At 44.1% G+C, this 16,478-nt stretch overlaps 1 protein-coding gene across 7 annotated transcripts in view; it reads right to left on the bottom strand.

The window, feature by feature from the left end:
- IL18R1 (interleukin 18 receptor 1) overlaps positions 1-14,723 on the bottom strand; it is a 45,732-nt gene extending 31,009 nt beyond the window's left edge. For 2 of the 7 annotated variants that reach the window (XM_075917388.1, XM_075917377.1), the window contains exons 1-2: positions 12,928-14,723; positions 1,497-1,578 (exon numbers count right to left, since the gene is read on the bottom strand). In XM_075917388.1, coding sequence (XP_075773503.1) covers positions 1,497-1,551 — 55 coding nt within the window. In that variant the 5' untranslated portion in view covers positions 1,552-1,578; positions 12,928-14,723. Of the gene's footprint in view, positions 1-1,496; positions 1,579-5,008; positions 6,715-11,348; positions 11,604-12,927 lie in introns of those variants that run through there. The other 5 variants (XM_075917380.1, XM_075917386.1, XM_075917391.1 and 2 more) reach the window with 5 other exon arrangements.
- Between the last annotated feature and the right edge of the window lie 1,755 nt (positions 14,724-16,478).

The following is a 16,478-nucleotide window of genomic DNA, read 5'->3' as shown; positions in this document are numbered from 1 at the left end:
TCTTCCCCCAAAACATTTGATCAAAACATTTACAGCATCAGTTTCTCCTCTGCCAAGGACAGGGAAGAGCTCTCTTCACCCATAGACTGTTCTAGCTCCACTAATTTGTCCCTTTGCTGCATTTCCTTTCTTCTACTACCTGTGTTAATGGACTAATTATCCTTTTAGTCCTCCTCTGCCCATTTGAATCTGCTAATTAGTCACAGACAGATCCAAAAGGAGGGCTGGGGGGGATTTAATTGGTTTGTAAGTGATCAGAGTGCCTGGCTCAGTTATAGCTCACTTGATACCTGTCACAGCCCAATTCTGCGATCCTTATTCAGGAACGTATTCAGGTGGAGTAGAATCTTGATGCTTAATTTTAGTGGGGCTATTTAAAGACCAAGGCTCTAAACCAAAGCCCATTTAGTCAATGGGAAATGTTCTGATGACTGTAACTACCTTGGATCAGGACCTAAGCTACTACTTTTGGTGGAGGTCAGAACCTAATCTCTAAGACCATCTCTTTTCCTCTCCTTTTACAACTTTGCTATTTAAAGATGGATCTATCAAAACTGTGAAGTCTGGAATTGGATCTGTGCTTTACCAAGCTTTGAAAGTGGTTAGTCTAGACCCATTATGAATTTAATTAGAACAACTATCCATTATTCTACTTAATTCCTGATATGTACAGGCAGTCCCCGGGTTACTTACAAGATAGGGACTATAGGTTTGTTCTTAAGTTGAATGTGTATGTAAGTCGGAACTGGCTCCAGATTCAGCTGCTGCCACTGAAACTGACCAGGGGCTGACTACAGGAAGCTGGAGGCAGAGTTGCTCTGCCCCCAGCTTCCTGGAATCAGCCTGATCAGTTTGCGGCTTTGCTCGGGTGTCCCTGGTCTGTTGGGGGGGTCGAGCAGCTTTGCTGGACCCCCCACCCCCAGCAGACCAGGGAGACCGGGAGAAGCTTTTCTCGCCCCGGAGGACACGGGTGGCGACCCGCCGCCCATGAGCTCCAGGGCGAGAAAAGCCCCATTCGTAAGTCGGGGACTGCCTGTACTGTAGATTCCAATACTGCAAAAGAAAGTAGAAGCAGAAACACACTGCATTATAAGTTACTGACTAGGACTGCACAAATAACTGACTTTTCAGTTCAGTGGCCAAACCAGTCTACTCAAAATGAAAATTCTTCCACTTTTGTAGCTGAAATAAAAAAATCCAAATCCTTTTTGATTGATTTGTTTATTAAAATTTCTAAATAAAATGTCTTTTAAAAACAAAAAGTTGAAATGTTTCATTTTGACATTTCTGAAACAAAATATTTAGACTTTTTCAATAAAAATATGTTGGGGCATCTATTTGCCATATTTGACCCAAATTCACAAATAGTGTCAGTCAACTAAAAATTGCATTTTTCAAAAAAATAAAATGGTTAAAAAAAGAAAATCGCCCAAATACCATTAGTATACCAAATAATGCCATGTTTTATTGTCAATATTATACTGATTTATGCTTACCAAATGTAGCTTTGCTGAGGAACATTAAAAATATAATCAGACTTCCAAAAGCCATTTTCTTGACTGACTTGTATCTTCTTCTCTGAAAAAAGTGAAGTGTTCTTAATTTAACTGACAGAGTATTGGAAGAAAAACAAGTGTACCTGATTCATCACATACGCAACAAATTGGTCTACTACTAAGTTCACGAGTAATATAACAAATGTCTAATGAAGAAGAGATTTCCACCAGAAAGTTATTCTTTTTTATCCAAGTGTATTTAAATGTACATAGTCACGATCCAAGAGTTTTACTGGGAAGATTCATATCAGTTGGAGGTGGCTCATTTCCTTACAGTATTTGTATTTCATGTTAGATGTTCTATATAATTTCTAATTTGATGCATATCTGATTAAGTACTGTACATTACAAAATGTTGCTCACTCTAGCTATGAATGTATCCAAACTAAAGACTTGATCCTGCAAACCTTAATTATTGGGTGTAAGGGCTTTCCATCATGACTGTACCATTACTGTCTATTAGCGAATATAACCCACGGGTCATATTCGTTTTTACAAACCCCGCACCCCCCCTCCGCGTAGGCTATACTCATGCGCGGGATATATAGGGGTTTTTTTTTACTCGATAGAAGAGAAGCCCCTCCCCCCCACCCTTTCACTACCTTTGCCAGGCTGAGGTTAGGTTCCCAGCCCGCGACTGAACAACGCGGGGAAACTTACAAGGGGCGCAGCAGCTGGGAACTCTCTGGAGCCGGGGCAGAGACATCCCCAGCAGAGGCGCAAGGCAGGAGGCACCCAGCCTGGGCTGACAAAGGAAAGGAGCCCAGAGCAAGTTGCTTGGTGGCCAGCAGCAGCGGCGGGAATCTGCAGGTGGCCACGGCTCACAGGAGCAGGGCCAGGCATGGTGCTTGTTGCTTGTTGCTCCTGCACAATCCAGCCGGGCACCCTCCCCTGCCAGCAGCCGCCGCCGCCGCTGCCTGCCGGACCCGCTGTGTGCTCGCTTGCTGCTCCTGGGCCGCACCGAACCATGCCCCAGCCCAGAAGCAACAAGCAGGGCATGGTTCGGGGTGATGGAGCAGGCGCCAGCCTGGAAGCAACAAGCGAGCGCACAGCGGGTCCAGCGTGCGGCGGTTGCAGGCAGGGAAGGGTGCCTGGCTGGATCGCCCAGGAGCAATGAGCAACAAGCATCATGCCTGCACCCCCCTCCTGTGAGCCGTGGCCGCCCGCAGACTCCCACCGCTGCTGCTGGCTGCTGAGCCCCGCGACCGCAACTTGCTCCAGACTCCTTCCCTTTGTAAGCCTGGGCTGGGAGCCTCCCGCCTTGCACCTCTGCTGGGGATGCCTCTGCCCCGGCTCCAGAGCATTCCCGGCTGCTGTGCCCCTTGTAAGTTTCCCTGCGTTGTTCGGTTGCGGCCTGGGAGCCTGATCCCCCGCACCGTAATATACCCCTGCACCCTAAATATACCCCCGGCACAGTCTTATATACCCTGCGGGTTATACTCGTGCGCGAGGTATACAAGATTTTTTTTTACTGAAATAGCAAAAACCGCGGGGTATATTCGGGTGCGGGTTATATTTGGGTGCAAGGTATATTTGCTAAAATACGGTCATGTCAATGGAAATTTTGCCAATGACTTCAATGACCATAAGCTCAAGCCCCTAGTATGGACACATCTATAGTTACAGATAAAAATACAAAAATTTGTTGTCAAATCAGGAAGCACACCAATATTCAATTTGATTTTATTTCACGTGCCAATTAGATAGAGGGATACATTATTTTAACTGGTTTATGCACTAATTGAGGGCCAAGGAGTTATCAGCACAGCACCTAATAGTTTCAGTTCTAATACTGTACTGGTGTACTTCACAAATGTAAAAATTGTGTGTACTCATCAGAATAAAAAATGAAGAGCAATCACAGTACTACATACCTCTACCGCCAGATGAGGCAATTTTAGTCCATCCCTCTCCCTAACTCACATGAATACACATGCCTGAACATGTAACATGTAACATGTCCAAGGAACACAGTATAATTTAGGACTCAATGGACAGCTCTGACAGAAGCAATCTTCTGATTTCAGGCTTGTTTGGGGACATCTTAACTAAACCTTTTGCAATTTAAGAATAAGCTTACCACTGAGATTTACAATTTTGAATTAAAACTGCCATGTCTTGCATCGTTAAAATAGCACTTTTAAAAATAAATTACAAATAAAATAATACAACTAGATTTAAATGTTCTCCCACTCTTTCATTCACTTTTCCTGATCCATTATGAAGATTCACTGTTTCTCCCCAGCCCACCTGTCCCCCACACATACATACATAGAAAAAGAAATAAATTAATTTTCCAACATTTCATTTGAGAGCCGGTATTACTTACCACCTAGACTGGATTCTTCTTTGGGAGAACAGAATGAGGGTATTTTCTTTTTAAATATTCCAGAAATAATGAAAGAAGTAAAAAATCTATTTACTTAGGACAATACCTAACCCAAATTCTCCTCCCTAGCAACTGGACTATTGTGACTTTTTCAGCTCCTGAGCTACTTACTACAGGTTGAAATCTCTCTAGTCTGGTACCCTCAGGACCTGACCAGGGCTGAACCAGAGAAGCTGCCAAACCACAAGGAGGTCAATACTATCTAGCAGCATTACCAACATTTCCACTGCTTACTGGGCTCGTAGAAGACATGTAGGAGTACATTAGAGCTAAAGAACAGCACAGAACACTGAGAACAAGGGTGATGGCTGTAGACAAACTTTTTGCGACCACAGGAAACTTGGCCACACCCATAATCAGTGGTCATCCTGCTAACTAAAATCATGTTGGAGCAGGAATGTTGTCAGACCAGAGAATGCCACACTAGAGAGGTTCAACCTATAGTCATGGAGAGTTTGATCCCATTCGCTGAAATTCAATGGCATTATTTGGGTGCAGGCCCAAAGTTTGCTACCTGTTTCAAGGTTGTACTCCACTTTGTAGCCTTACATAAATGTCCTATTTCCAAAAGTAAAAATCACAGCATGTGCATTGAAACACCTGATTTCCTTAAGTATGGGGAGTACTTATTGTTCCTTGTGTAACGCATATTGAGTTAGTCCTAGAAGAAATTTGAAACTTGCCTACACTCAAACAAATAATTAGCTAAAACAGTGGTTCTCAACTTTTCCAGATTTCCATGTCCCTTTCAGGAGTCTGATGTGTCATGCATACCCCAAGTTTCACCTAACTTTAAAAATTACTTATTTACAAAATCAGACTAAAATACGAAAGTGTCACAGCACACTGTTACTGAAAAATTGCTTATTTTCCTTTTTACCATACCATTCTAAAATAAATCAAATAGAATATAAATACTGAACTTACATTTCAGGACACTGTATAGAGAGCAGCATAAAAGTCATTCATTGCCTGTATGACATTTTAGTTTGTACTGACATTGCTAATGCTTTTTATATTGCCTGTTATAAAAATAGGCAAATATTTAGATGAGCTGACTTACCCCCTGGAAGACCACTGCTCACCCCCTGGGGTACACATACCCATGGTTGAGAACCACTGAGCTAAAAACCAAAAGTAACATGAATAAGATCCCATTGTTTAACCTGAAATAAATATCTGGATTATAAAGGGTACATCTATGCAGCAGAGCTAAAGTCAAATTAAGCTACACAACTTCAGCTATGTCATTTGCGTAGCTTAAGTCAAAATAGCTTAACTCAGCTTTTGGCACTACCTACACAGCAGGAAGTTGAAGAAAGAACACTTTTCCTTTGACTTCCCTTACTCCTCATGAAATCAGGGTTACCATGAGTCAGTAAGAAGTCCTCCAGCTTGACATTTTTTCGAAATAAAGGCTTGTAGTTAGATGCACCCTATGTTATTTCGGAATAACGTGAGTTATTCTGAAACAATGCTGCTGTGGAGATGTGCCCTCAGGGATTATGCACAAAAATGAATGCAGGATTTGTTTATTTAATTATTTGAGTTTACATTACTAATATTTTCTAGCCAAAGTTTTTTCCCTAGAAGCAGGCATCCTAACCAGCTAAGAAGCAAAATTTTTAGACAACCTTTGAAAATGGTAGTCAACATGTGGACAGTTACATAAGGTTTGAAATTGAAATCTAAAAATGTATGACTTTTAAATCCTATACTTTTTTGGCCAATTACACTTGCATGATGAATGGAACTTCTGATATAGAAACAGCAGCACCATTTAATATCTATTCTATTTAAATTTCACTTGCTCATCCATTTTTTTAGTAGTTTTGTTTCTGGTATTGTGGGTTTTTTTTCCTTTTTAGCAGCACATTTTAAGAGTTTCTACTCTTGATTCAAATTTATCTTTGAAACAGGCAGAAGAGGTTAAGGTACAGAGTGGAATGCAAAATGCTTCATAATATCTGGACTTGTGACTAATAGTTACTATTCACAGGCAAGATGCAGGTCCTTAACTTCTCTCTACTAGATCTGAATGATTTTCTTGGGTTTCTCCCCCACACTCTAGAAAATTGTAGCAACTGAACCAAATTATCTGTAACCACCTTCAGAATCATGATTAGGGAACATGTGAGAGAATTGTTTCCATTTAAATTTGTCTTAAAAAAGATTTCTTTCAAAGAAGAGGACAAAGTTGTAATGTTGAGAATGGTTTTAATTCCTTTCTTAAAAATTAACAGAACAATCTGAGGGAACGTTTCCTGTCAAAAAGACATCAGGTACAATATCTGAACAATACAGGAAAATTCACCAAGCTAAGTACAGTAAACTTCCAATAATAGGGCACCTTTAGGACCCAAGGGGTGCCGGATTATCAGATTTGCCGGACTATCGGAAGGGGGGGCTATGAGGAAGGATGCCACCCCCGAACCTTCATAGCCCCCCCTTCTGATAGTCTGGCTCTGCCCCAGGCGTCCCTGATTCAGCCGCTGCTGGTCAGTTTCAGCAGTAGCTGAATTGGGATGCCTGCAGCAGAGCAGCTGGGGTGCTGCCGGGTTGGTCCAGTAGCGCCGACCCTTAGCGCGGCGAGACCAACCCGGCATGGTCCGGTAGCGCCGACTCCTTGCGCGGTGAGGCCAACCCGGAAGCACCCCAGCTGCTCTTGGGGACGTCTGGGGCAGAGCAGCTGGGATGCTGTTGGGTTGGTCCCGCAGCGCCACTCCAGGAAGCGGCTGACTCCAGGAAGCCAGAGGCAGAGCTGCTCTGCCCCGGGCTTCCTGGAGTCAGCCGCTGGTCAGTTTCAGCAGCGGCTGAATCAGGACGCCTGGGGCAGAGCAGCTGGAGTGCTGCCGGGTTGGTCCCACAGCGCCGAGGAGTGGCGTACTGGACCAACCTGGCAGCATCACAGCTGCTCTACCCCGGGTGTCCCCAAGTCAGCCGCTGCGGATACTGATCAGCGGCTGACTCCAGGAAGCCGGAGGCAGAGTTGCTCTGCCCCAGGCTTCCTGTAGTCAGCCGCTGGTCAGTTTCAACAGCGGCTCAATTCAGATGCCTGGGACAGAGCAGCTGGAGGACTGCCGGGTTGGTCTGGTAGCGCCAACCCTTGGCGCTGCCAGACCAACCCGGCAGCACCCAAGCTGCTCGGTCCCAGGTGTACCCAAGTCAGCCGCTGCTGAAACTGATCAGGGGCTGATTCCAGGAATCCGGGGCAGAGCAGCTCTGCTTCGGACTTCCTGGAGTCAGCCGCTGGTTAGTTTCAGCAGCGGCTGAATCTGGGAAGCTGGGAATGATAGGAATACCTGTCATTATTTTAAAAATTTTATTTTGATGTTAATTTTTATTGTTTTAGTTGCTTTATTACTGACAAAGGGATTTAGGGTGTTTATTTTGGGTTTCTCTTTATATTTTCACTTATTTAATGTTTAATATTAATCACTTAAGGAAAAAAAGTTTAACTTTGTGAAAGCATCCGCTCACTTGAAGAGTTAACTAACAAAGTTAAGGCTGTTGTCACTAGATGCTCACTGCCAGATAAAGAGTAGCTGTCAGTTTTGCAACTTTGAATAAAATATTTGAATGGTTTTTAGTGGAATTTTTAAAAAGACGATTTATTTATATATATTTGAGGTCCCTTGCTATGTTTATTATGAGACTAAATATTTTAAACTTTCTTGTCTAGTTGAAGTTTTACTAGCGGAAGTTTTGAATATTTTTGTTTTTAAAATGATTTTAGATTTTCAAAGAGCTTTGGGGGCCATGTGTGTAAATTGCAAGTTATAAAGAAATGACTCATGTATGTTGCTTACATTTCTAAACTGCTATTCATTTTTACATTTAAGCTTTGACCAAGACTGGTTTCGAGGTGGGGTTTTTTTGCCAGCTGAGATCTCTTTTGGCTTGGGCACTGTTAACCTTTGCATTTTAGCAATGTTTAGTTTCATCTTTTCCTTCCATATTTCAGCTATATGATCTTGCACCAGCTGCAACCATCATTTAGAATCTTAAGACTACTAGAACTGGAAGGGTACAGGCCCCTGCCGGGGGAAACCGGTCAACCAAAACAAACAAACAAACCCACCCACCCACCCACCCAGGAACACTGTCTAGCAAAAAAAAAAAAAACCCCAAACAAACAAACAAAATGCTGGCCTGCCCCTAAGACCAGCTTTTGGGGGTGGGGGGGGGGGGAGTGATCAGATTCTCACAGAATCCTTACTTTCACTTTGCGGAACCCCAGGGTTCCGCGGAGCACTATTTGGGAAACACTGATCTAGACCTGATAGATGTCTATCTAACCTGCTCTTAAATATCTCCAGTGATGGAGACTCCACAACCTCCCCAGGCAATTTATTCCAGGGTTTAACCACCCTGACCATTAGAAATATCCAACCTAATGTCCAACCTAAACCTCTCCTTGCTGCAGTTTAAGTGCATTGCTTCTTCCCCTAATTCATTACACAATTCGTTGTTTACAGGCTCATTTGTTAGGAAGCATCCATTTCCTTCAGAATGACTGTAAGGCCTTCCGTGTTGTGTGTGGTGACAAATCATAGTGCATGGGTGGTCAATAAGCAGACTGCAAGACAAATACAGTACAGGATACTGGGTTAGATGGACCTTTGGTCTGACACAGTATGGCCATTCTTATGTTTTTATGATGCGGCCAAGGTCACTCCTGACCATCCAGACCACTCTGGCATGGCCAGGGCCAGAGTTCTGCCTGACCACCTGGGTCGCTCCAGCAGAGCTTGGGCCAAGGGCCTAACACAGGCCCAGCCTTGCCAGCCACCCCAACGTGACCAGCTGGATTCAGCCAGAGCTGCTCCAGCCTGGTGCAGTTGGCCATCCGACCAGTTACCCGGTAAGAATTCCAGTAAGGTAAATGCTTACTGGATAACCATTAACTTTTTACATGTCTAATTAAATTAGCTCTGATGTAACATTCCCATCTCTGTACCCGTACTATTTCTTTTTCTTTCCCTCCATGCATCTGAAGTCAGTCACAACTCATAAAAGCCTATGTCATAATACAGTAAAATTTGTTAGTCTTTAAAGTGTCATCAGACTCCTTGTTGTTTTTTGATGAAAAAAAGTGAACTAGCAAACAATGGTTTTGACCATCTTTGGCTTAAGTGACAGTCTGCAAGAGTTATTATTTACGGTTTGAAAGCAAAATCAGTCTCTGGAGATGAAATTTAACAAATGGCAGCAACAAAGTATTTCACTAATTCTTTACATATTATCAAGAGCTTCCCTATAAACTTGTTTCCAGCTGTAGAGTCCAAACTACAGGCTATTCAGGATTCTTAGTTTACTATGTATGCTTCCCTTCCATACCTATTTTATTCTGTTTAATCACCAGAATAGCCTCCTTCAAATATCTCCTTAAAATTCTCTTCTTCCATGAAGTCTACAAAAAACTTGACAACTGTTATGCTGCTGATTCGCTGAGCTCAGGCCTGCCAATGGGAGGGTCAAAGAGGTCAACGGCCCCAGAGCTTGGCAATTCAAAGGGGCCTAGGTCTCCCAACTGCCACAGTGGAAGCCAGAGACATGGGCTCTTTAAATCACTACTGGAGTCCTGGATGGCACACTCCAGGTTGCGCACTAAGGACTGGCAGTGGGCAGGAGAAGGACATGGTCTGGGTGGCACAAAGGGCTGGCTGCCCCAACTCTGCCTCTTCCGGACACGTGGAGCCACACACACACACACCCCAAACACCAGGGTAGAAATGTGAACAATTAACCAGTTTGCTGCTCCAACCCTGCCTGAACCACCGTGCCATCTGCCACCCAGGATCCTGCTTAACTGGTTTACCAGTTAAACCTAATGTTTAACCAGTTACATAATTAAATGGGATTTTACATCCCTAGCTGAGGGGCCCAGCAATTCTTTCAGGGTGTGTCTAGACTACAGGGTTTTGTCGACAAAAGTGGACTTTTGTTGACAAAGCTATACCAGCATCTACACTACCGCCGAGTTCTGTCGACAGTAAGTCAACAGAACGTGGCAGTTTTGTCAATGGTGGTAAACCTCATTCTATGAGGAACAACACTTTTTTTCGACAGAGGCCCTATTGTTGAAAAAAGGCTCTATTATATCCACACTGTGCTTTTTCAAAAGAGAGCGTCTAGACTTGGTCGAAAAAGTGGCTTGCTTTGTCAACAGAACTGGCTATAGTCTAAACGCTCTTTTTCGACAGACGCTTTGTTGACAGTATCTTTCGACAAAGCCTCTGTCGAAAAAAGCCTATAGTCTAGACATACCCTCAGTGCCCCAGCTGAGCCCTCTGCAGATCATGCTGATCAATATTGTCTCATTATTTGCTTGTACTCCCCCATCTAACTCCATCTGTCATACTATAAACTCTTTGGGGAAGGGACTGTCTTTTGGTTCAATGTTTGTACAGCATCTAGCACAGTGGGACTCTGATCTATGACTTGGGCTCTTAGGTACTACTAAAATACAAATAAATAGCAATCTTTTTGGATTGGTGAAACAACACAGAAAGAACTTTTCCGAATACCTTTAGATCATTGGTTTCTAAAGACTGAAAAGGGAAAAGTGCTCAATGGCTCTGTGTGAACTGCTGACGTGAGAGGAATGCTAGATGAGGCAAAGGAATATATATCTCTTTACTGACACCAATTCGGTGTCTAGTGGCTAATATCCAGTTGAGAATGTTAGCATTCCTAAACTGGTGAATATGGAACCTGCAATCCAAATGTCTTACTAAAGAATTCCTGCTGCTCTCAAAATGGTATTATTAAGGAGAAATAAGTATGTTATATTCCTTCCCATATAGCATTAACTGGCCTGATTAAACTACCTACCCGTCCTTGAGTCAGTTTGATTTAGTGACATTTCCATGTGTCAAGGATCAGCAAAGACAGTCACAATGAGGTCTCAGAGCTACAAGCTGTTACAAGTGGGTTGTGCCCACAAAAGCTCATCATACTATCTATATTTTTGGTTAGTGATAGAAATGTAGCCGTGTTAGTCTGGCGTAGCTGAAACAAAAAACAGGACTATGTAGCACTTAAAAGACTAACAAGATGGTTTATTAGGTGATGAGCTTTCATGGGCCAGACCCTCTTCCTCAGATCAAATAGTGGAAGAAAATTGGCACAACCATATATACCAAAAGATACAATCCAAAAAAATGAACACATCTGAAAAGGACAAATCAAATTTCAGAACAGAAGGGGGGAGGTAAATGCCTGTGATTCTTCGCCAAAGAATTAATGCCCACAAAACAGATATTAGACAGGATCACAAAGAAAAAACATCAGAAGGGTAGCCATGTTAGTCTGAATCTGCAAAAGCGGCAAGGAGTTCTGTTGCACCTTACAGACTAACCGAAGTGTTGGAGCATAAGTTTACGTGGGCAAAGACTCACTTCATCAGATGCATGTAGTGGAAATTTCCAGAGGCAGGTATAAATATGCAGGCCAGAATCAGGCTGAAGATGACGAGGTGGATCCAATCACGGAGGATGAGGCCCACTTCTAGTAGCTGATCTGGAGGTGTTGACACAATCAACTCTGGATTAAACAAAGACTGTGAATGGCTTGCTAACTACAAAAGCAGCTTCTCCTCTCTTGGTAGTCACGCCTCCAGATCAGCTACTAGAAGTAGGCCTCATCCTCCCTGATTGGATCCACCTCGTCATCTCCAGCCTGATTCTGGCCTGCATATTTATACCTGCCTCTGGAAATTTCCACTACATGCATCTGACGAAGTTGGTCTTTGCCCACGTAAGCTTGTGCTCCAACACTTCAGTTAGTCCATAAGGTGCCATAGGACTCCTCACCGCTTTTAAAGAAAAAACAGTGTCTTGCCATTTCAACCAGAAAGTGCATTGTCTCAACGACTTGATTACCTGCATCCTGCTTCAAAGACCTTTTAACACCAGACTTGAAAGAGAATCCTCTGAACTGTCATTCATGCTTAAATTCAACACTTTACCTCAGTCTAAACAAAGACATTAATTATCTTACCCATTACAAAGATAGCTTCCCCAATTATCACCTCTAACATCATTAGTTCATAGACATTTACCTCTCCCCCCTCATCCCCCTTCTGTTCTGAAAATTGATTTGTCCTTTTCATGTGTTCCTTTTTCTAATTGCATCCTTTAGAATACATGGTTGTGCCAATTTTCCTTTCACTATTTGATCTGAGGAAGTGGGTCTGGCCCAGGAAAGCTCATCACCTAATTAACCACCTTGTTAGTCTTTTAACTGCTACATAGTCCTGTTTTTTATATTTTTGGTTGGTCTCTAAGGTGCTAAAGGACCTTTAAAAAAAAAGGTTTTGTAGACTAACACAGCCACTCTTCTGAGACTTTTAAATTGCATAGGGTAGATTCAGGCAAACAATCATGCAATCAAATATAGAAAGTATTTTACATTATATACACATTTACTGTGGGTTTTTTTTTTTTTTAATTGTAAGCCGCCTCGAAAATTTTAAATAGAGAGGCAGGGTAAAAAGTGTAGCTAGCTAGAAAAAAAATGAATAACCAGTGCATGTGAAATTACAAAAGGAGTAATTAGGAAACTGATAGTGAGGTGCAGGGGGGATCCCCCTGGCTCCTACACACTACAAGGTTGCTCACTGGCTCTTAGCTATATGAGTAGCAGATTGTTTCAAATCCGTTCTGAGGCAGGCACACAGGTGAGGACACGTAACTACATCTCTCTGCACCGGAGATTCCCTCAGGGGACCTGGGCACTGGGACTATCCGCTCCACCTTCGCGTGGCCGCGGGGAGTTCCACCGTCCCGGCCAGGACCTGGGGCTGGTTAGCTGAGCCACCGACCCGCTGAAGAAGTTGCGGTGGGGTTGGCCAGCAACCCGGGGTGGGGGGATTCTCTAGAGACAGCGGCCCATCCAGCAACGAAGTACGGTCCGTACACACGTGTATATACACACACACACACTTCCCGCCCCACACACCGACCCACCCCTACCTACCTCTTCTGACCCGAGCGGCAGGTGGCGAAGGAGGAAAGAGCCGGGCTTGCCAGGGAGGCACCGGGGCAGGGACCGCTGCTGAGCGGCAGACTCCAGCAAGCCGCCCTCCTCCTTGACCGGGCTCTGGCTGGAGCGCGGAGAGTCCCGGTTTGAGCGCCGCCGCCGTCCAGGCACATGCGCCGGGCTGCTGCTAAGGCGGGAGCTGCTGCTGCTGCTGAGCCCAGCCGCCCTTTCCTGCGTGGAGCCCTCGCCGCTCGCGACCCGGCCCCACTTGCTTGACACGCACTAGGAGGCGGCGTTACAGCCCGGAGTTAATGCCCCACCTGCAGGTGGGGAAACTGAGGCTCGGGCTCCTTTCCGAGGACAGGCCAAGCAGAGGTTCGCCCGCGGACAAGCTGGCTACCCCCCGAGGGCACTAAGAGCAATGCAGGGCAGCCTCAGGTCAGAGTCCCGCTGAGGCACGGGGCGGAGCCTACTTACCTTGCCTGCTTGTCTGCCCAGAAATGTTATACTAGTACAAGCTAAGAGATAAAATTAACTTAATATAGTTATACCAGCATAATTCCCCGTGTGGACTCTTCAAGTGTAAGATGGCTGGTTTTAGCTTGTGTCCTTTGGGAAGGGGGCTATGTTAAATAATAATAATAATAATAATACATAATTAATAAAACATTCCCCATAGAGGGTTAGATTAGTGAACTCAGATCAGTAGAGCTATACTGGTTTGATTGGCAAAACTTTACCATGTAAGCACAGTGACAGGACCAGATTTATAAAGATAGTTGGGTGCCTAAGCAACAGTAAAAGTAACTTAAAGTACCTTACAGGTACTGTCCTATTGCAACCAGGGTACTCCCCAGCTCTTTAAATAACTCCATGCTGGCTTTTGCAGCACCCAGTCAGCTCTTGACAGAGTTGGGTTGGCACCCACTTACTTTCACTGACTTTTTCAGTGCCACATCAAAATCCCCATGGTATCTATTTACCCATCTGTCAGTACCTATTGACATTTGAAAAGCACTGCCAGAAACAGGGGTGCCATTTCAGAAGGGGGGGGGCCGTGTTGCAGCTTTAACCATGATTCCATTACAAAGGCTACTTTGGGGTTTTTTGCAGGTGATAACCTGGAAATTAACTGACAGAAACAGTGTTCCTAATTATTGTGAAATATAACAAAATACCAATTACAGCCACATTTCCATTTTTGTACATTTTGAACAATCAACAGCAAGATCTATCCAAACCCAAATCTTGAGGTGTCAATTCTGGAGCTTTAACACATGTTTGATACTTGGAACACTATGTTTAGAAGAGATACTATCTGCATAAATCTACTTAGTCTTGCAATTATTGTTGTTTTAAAATGTTTTATGGTCTAAATTATGAAGAGGAGAATGTGATAGATAATTTCTTCCAGAAATGTTTGAAGTAAATACATTACTGAAAAACAATCACTCCAGATTGCACTAAGGATTTGAGAGTATAAACATCACCTTCGTGACATTCACTGAAGATATGCAAATGTGTGAGATTTAAAAATATTAAAGAGTAAGTAAACAGGAGCTAAGATTACTTACCAGTTAGAAGAGAAGGTGTGATGACGCATCAGGGTTCCCTGCAGCCCCGTAGCAGCGAGAACAGACTCCAACAGCCAGTAGAATAGAGAGGGTTTATTGCTTCTCCAGGATTCAGCACAGCACAGCACAGACGTGATGTGGGTACAGGAGTCAAGGCCAGGATGCCGCAGACCTCTGAGGTTAGGGGATCCATTGCCCCCTCCCCCCCCCCCCCCGCCCGAACTCTCAGTCCTCAGCTTAGGTTGTTCCCTTCATGTTTTCCAACCAGCCCCTGACTGGGCTACGTCTAGACTGGCATGATTTTCCACAAATGCTTTTAACGGAAAAGTTTTTCCGTTAAAAGCATTTGCGGAAAAAAGCATCTAGATTGGCACGGACGCTTTTCCGCAAAAGCACTTTTTGCGGAAAAGCGTCCGTGCCAATTTAGATGCGGTTTTGCACAAGAAAGCCCCGATCGCCATTTTCACCATCGGGGCTTTTTTGTGCAAAACAGTTTTTAGCTGTCTACACTGGCCCTTTTGCACAAAAGCATTTCCAGAAAAGGGCTTTTGCCCGAATGGGAGCGTGAAAGTATTTGCGCAAGCACTGATTTTGTACATTACAAAGTCAGTGCTCTTGCGCAAAATCAAGTGGCCAGTGTAGACAGCTGGCAAGTTTTTACGCAAAAGCGGCCACTTTTACGGAAAAACTTGCCAGGCTAGATGCAGCCCGGGTATTCGTCTCTGCCTGCCTCCCTCCCTTTGTCTCTCCCCCTGAGAAGAGCTTTGCTTACTGCCCAGGCTGGGCCTAGGTGTCTGGGCCAATACCATGTTGGTGAGTCAGTGGAAATCACACATCACAACGCAGGGGGACACTGGGTTACAAAGTAAACAACACCCTCACTATGTCACAGAAGGACACACAGCTCAGCAGACGCACAGGTATAAACTGGCTGACTGCTTAGGGCCACGTTTGTATCTGCACATATACAAAACCAGCAGCTCCTTAAGAGGTGTTCTAAAAAAGGTTGTAAAATTAAAAAGTGCAATTGCAATCCTACTGAGGAATTAGCATTTGTGTCTAACAGTCTGGATTGACCGTACCTGGTAACCTGACTAAAAACCTATTGTAGTCAAAGGAAAGAATTTCACAGACAAGTGGAACTAAATGAAAGAATAGATGGCCACTATGGGGTATTGCCATTTCCCCAAACTTGGAGAGCTGGAAAAAATTGGAAAGTTTTAAGTGTAGTTTAAGCAATGTTTGTGGTGTGACAGATTTTTTTTTTTTAACAACAGGGAAAGATCCCATGTGGTCACTCTTTAGCTCTGCGGCTCTTGCAGTGAAGCACTGAAACATCAAAAGTTGGGCTAACCTGAATGTGCATAAGGGAGTAGCCCCCTCCCATGCCTGGGTACCCCTGTGTCTACTGGTGTCATGAGGATCTTGTAACATAGCAACCTGTAAGAATGAGGACAGATATGATAAAATCTTCAGTAATCATCTTCAGAGCTTCCTTCCCTACCAACCCCTCCCTAAGCTTGCTTGTTTCAATTAATTTGAAAAAAATTCTGCAGAAGCTTCCAGCCCTGCTATTCGATTTGTCAGATACACCTCTACATTTGGTGGAGCAAACAGCCTGCTTGGAGGGAGAGAAGAGTGAACTATCTTTTCTGTCAGTGTGGTGAAGGGAGGCAGGTGTGGAGAGCCTGGAGAGGAATATCAGCATAGGTAGTTTTTGGCTGGCTAGTAAGGGGAGAAGAGTAAGCCAAGGGAAGCAAGCAGCAGGACTGCTTACCTTTCTATTTAGCATTAGCTGCTGCAGTTCTGTTCTTGCCAAGAATGGAACCAGTAATCTCAGAAGCTCTGATTCTAACAGAGCTGCCCCTGATTTCACCCAGCAACCAAGCGGAAGTTTGCATGGGCTGGGCTTTTTGTTGTGTTTGTCGAGTCTTGATGCACCTGCATTCCTTTCATTCCTGTGAGCAAAGGGGA

Source organism: Pelodiscus sinensis, chromosome 1, assembly GCF_049634645.1.
Source record: "Pelodiscus sinensis isolate JC-2024 chromosome 1, ASM4963464v1, whole genome shotgun sequence".
In the NCBI taxonomy this organism is placed as follows: domain Eukaryota; kingdom Metazoa; phylum Chordata; order Testudines; family Trionychidae; genus Pelodiscus; species Pelodiscus sinensis.
This window is presented reverse-complemented; position numbering and strand designations above follow the sequence as displayed.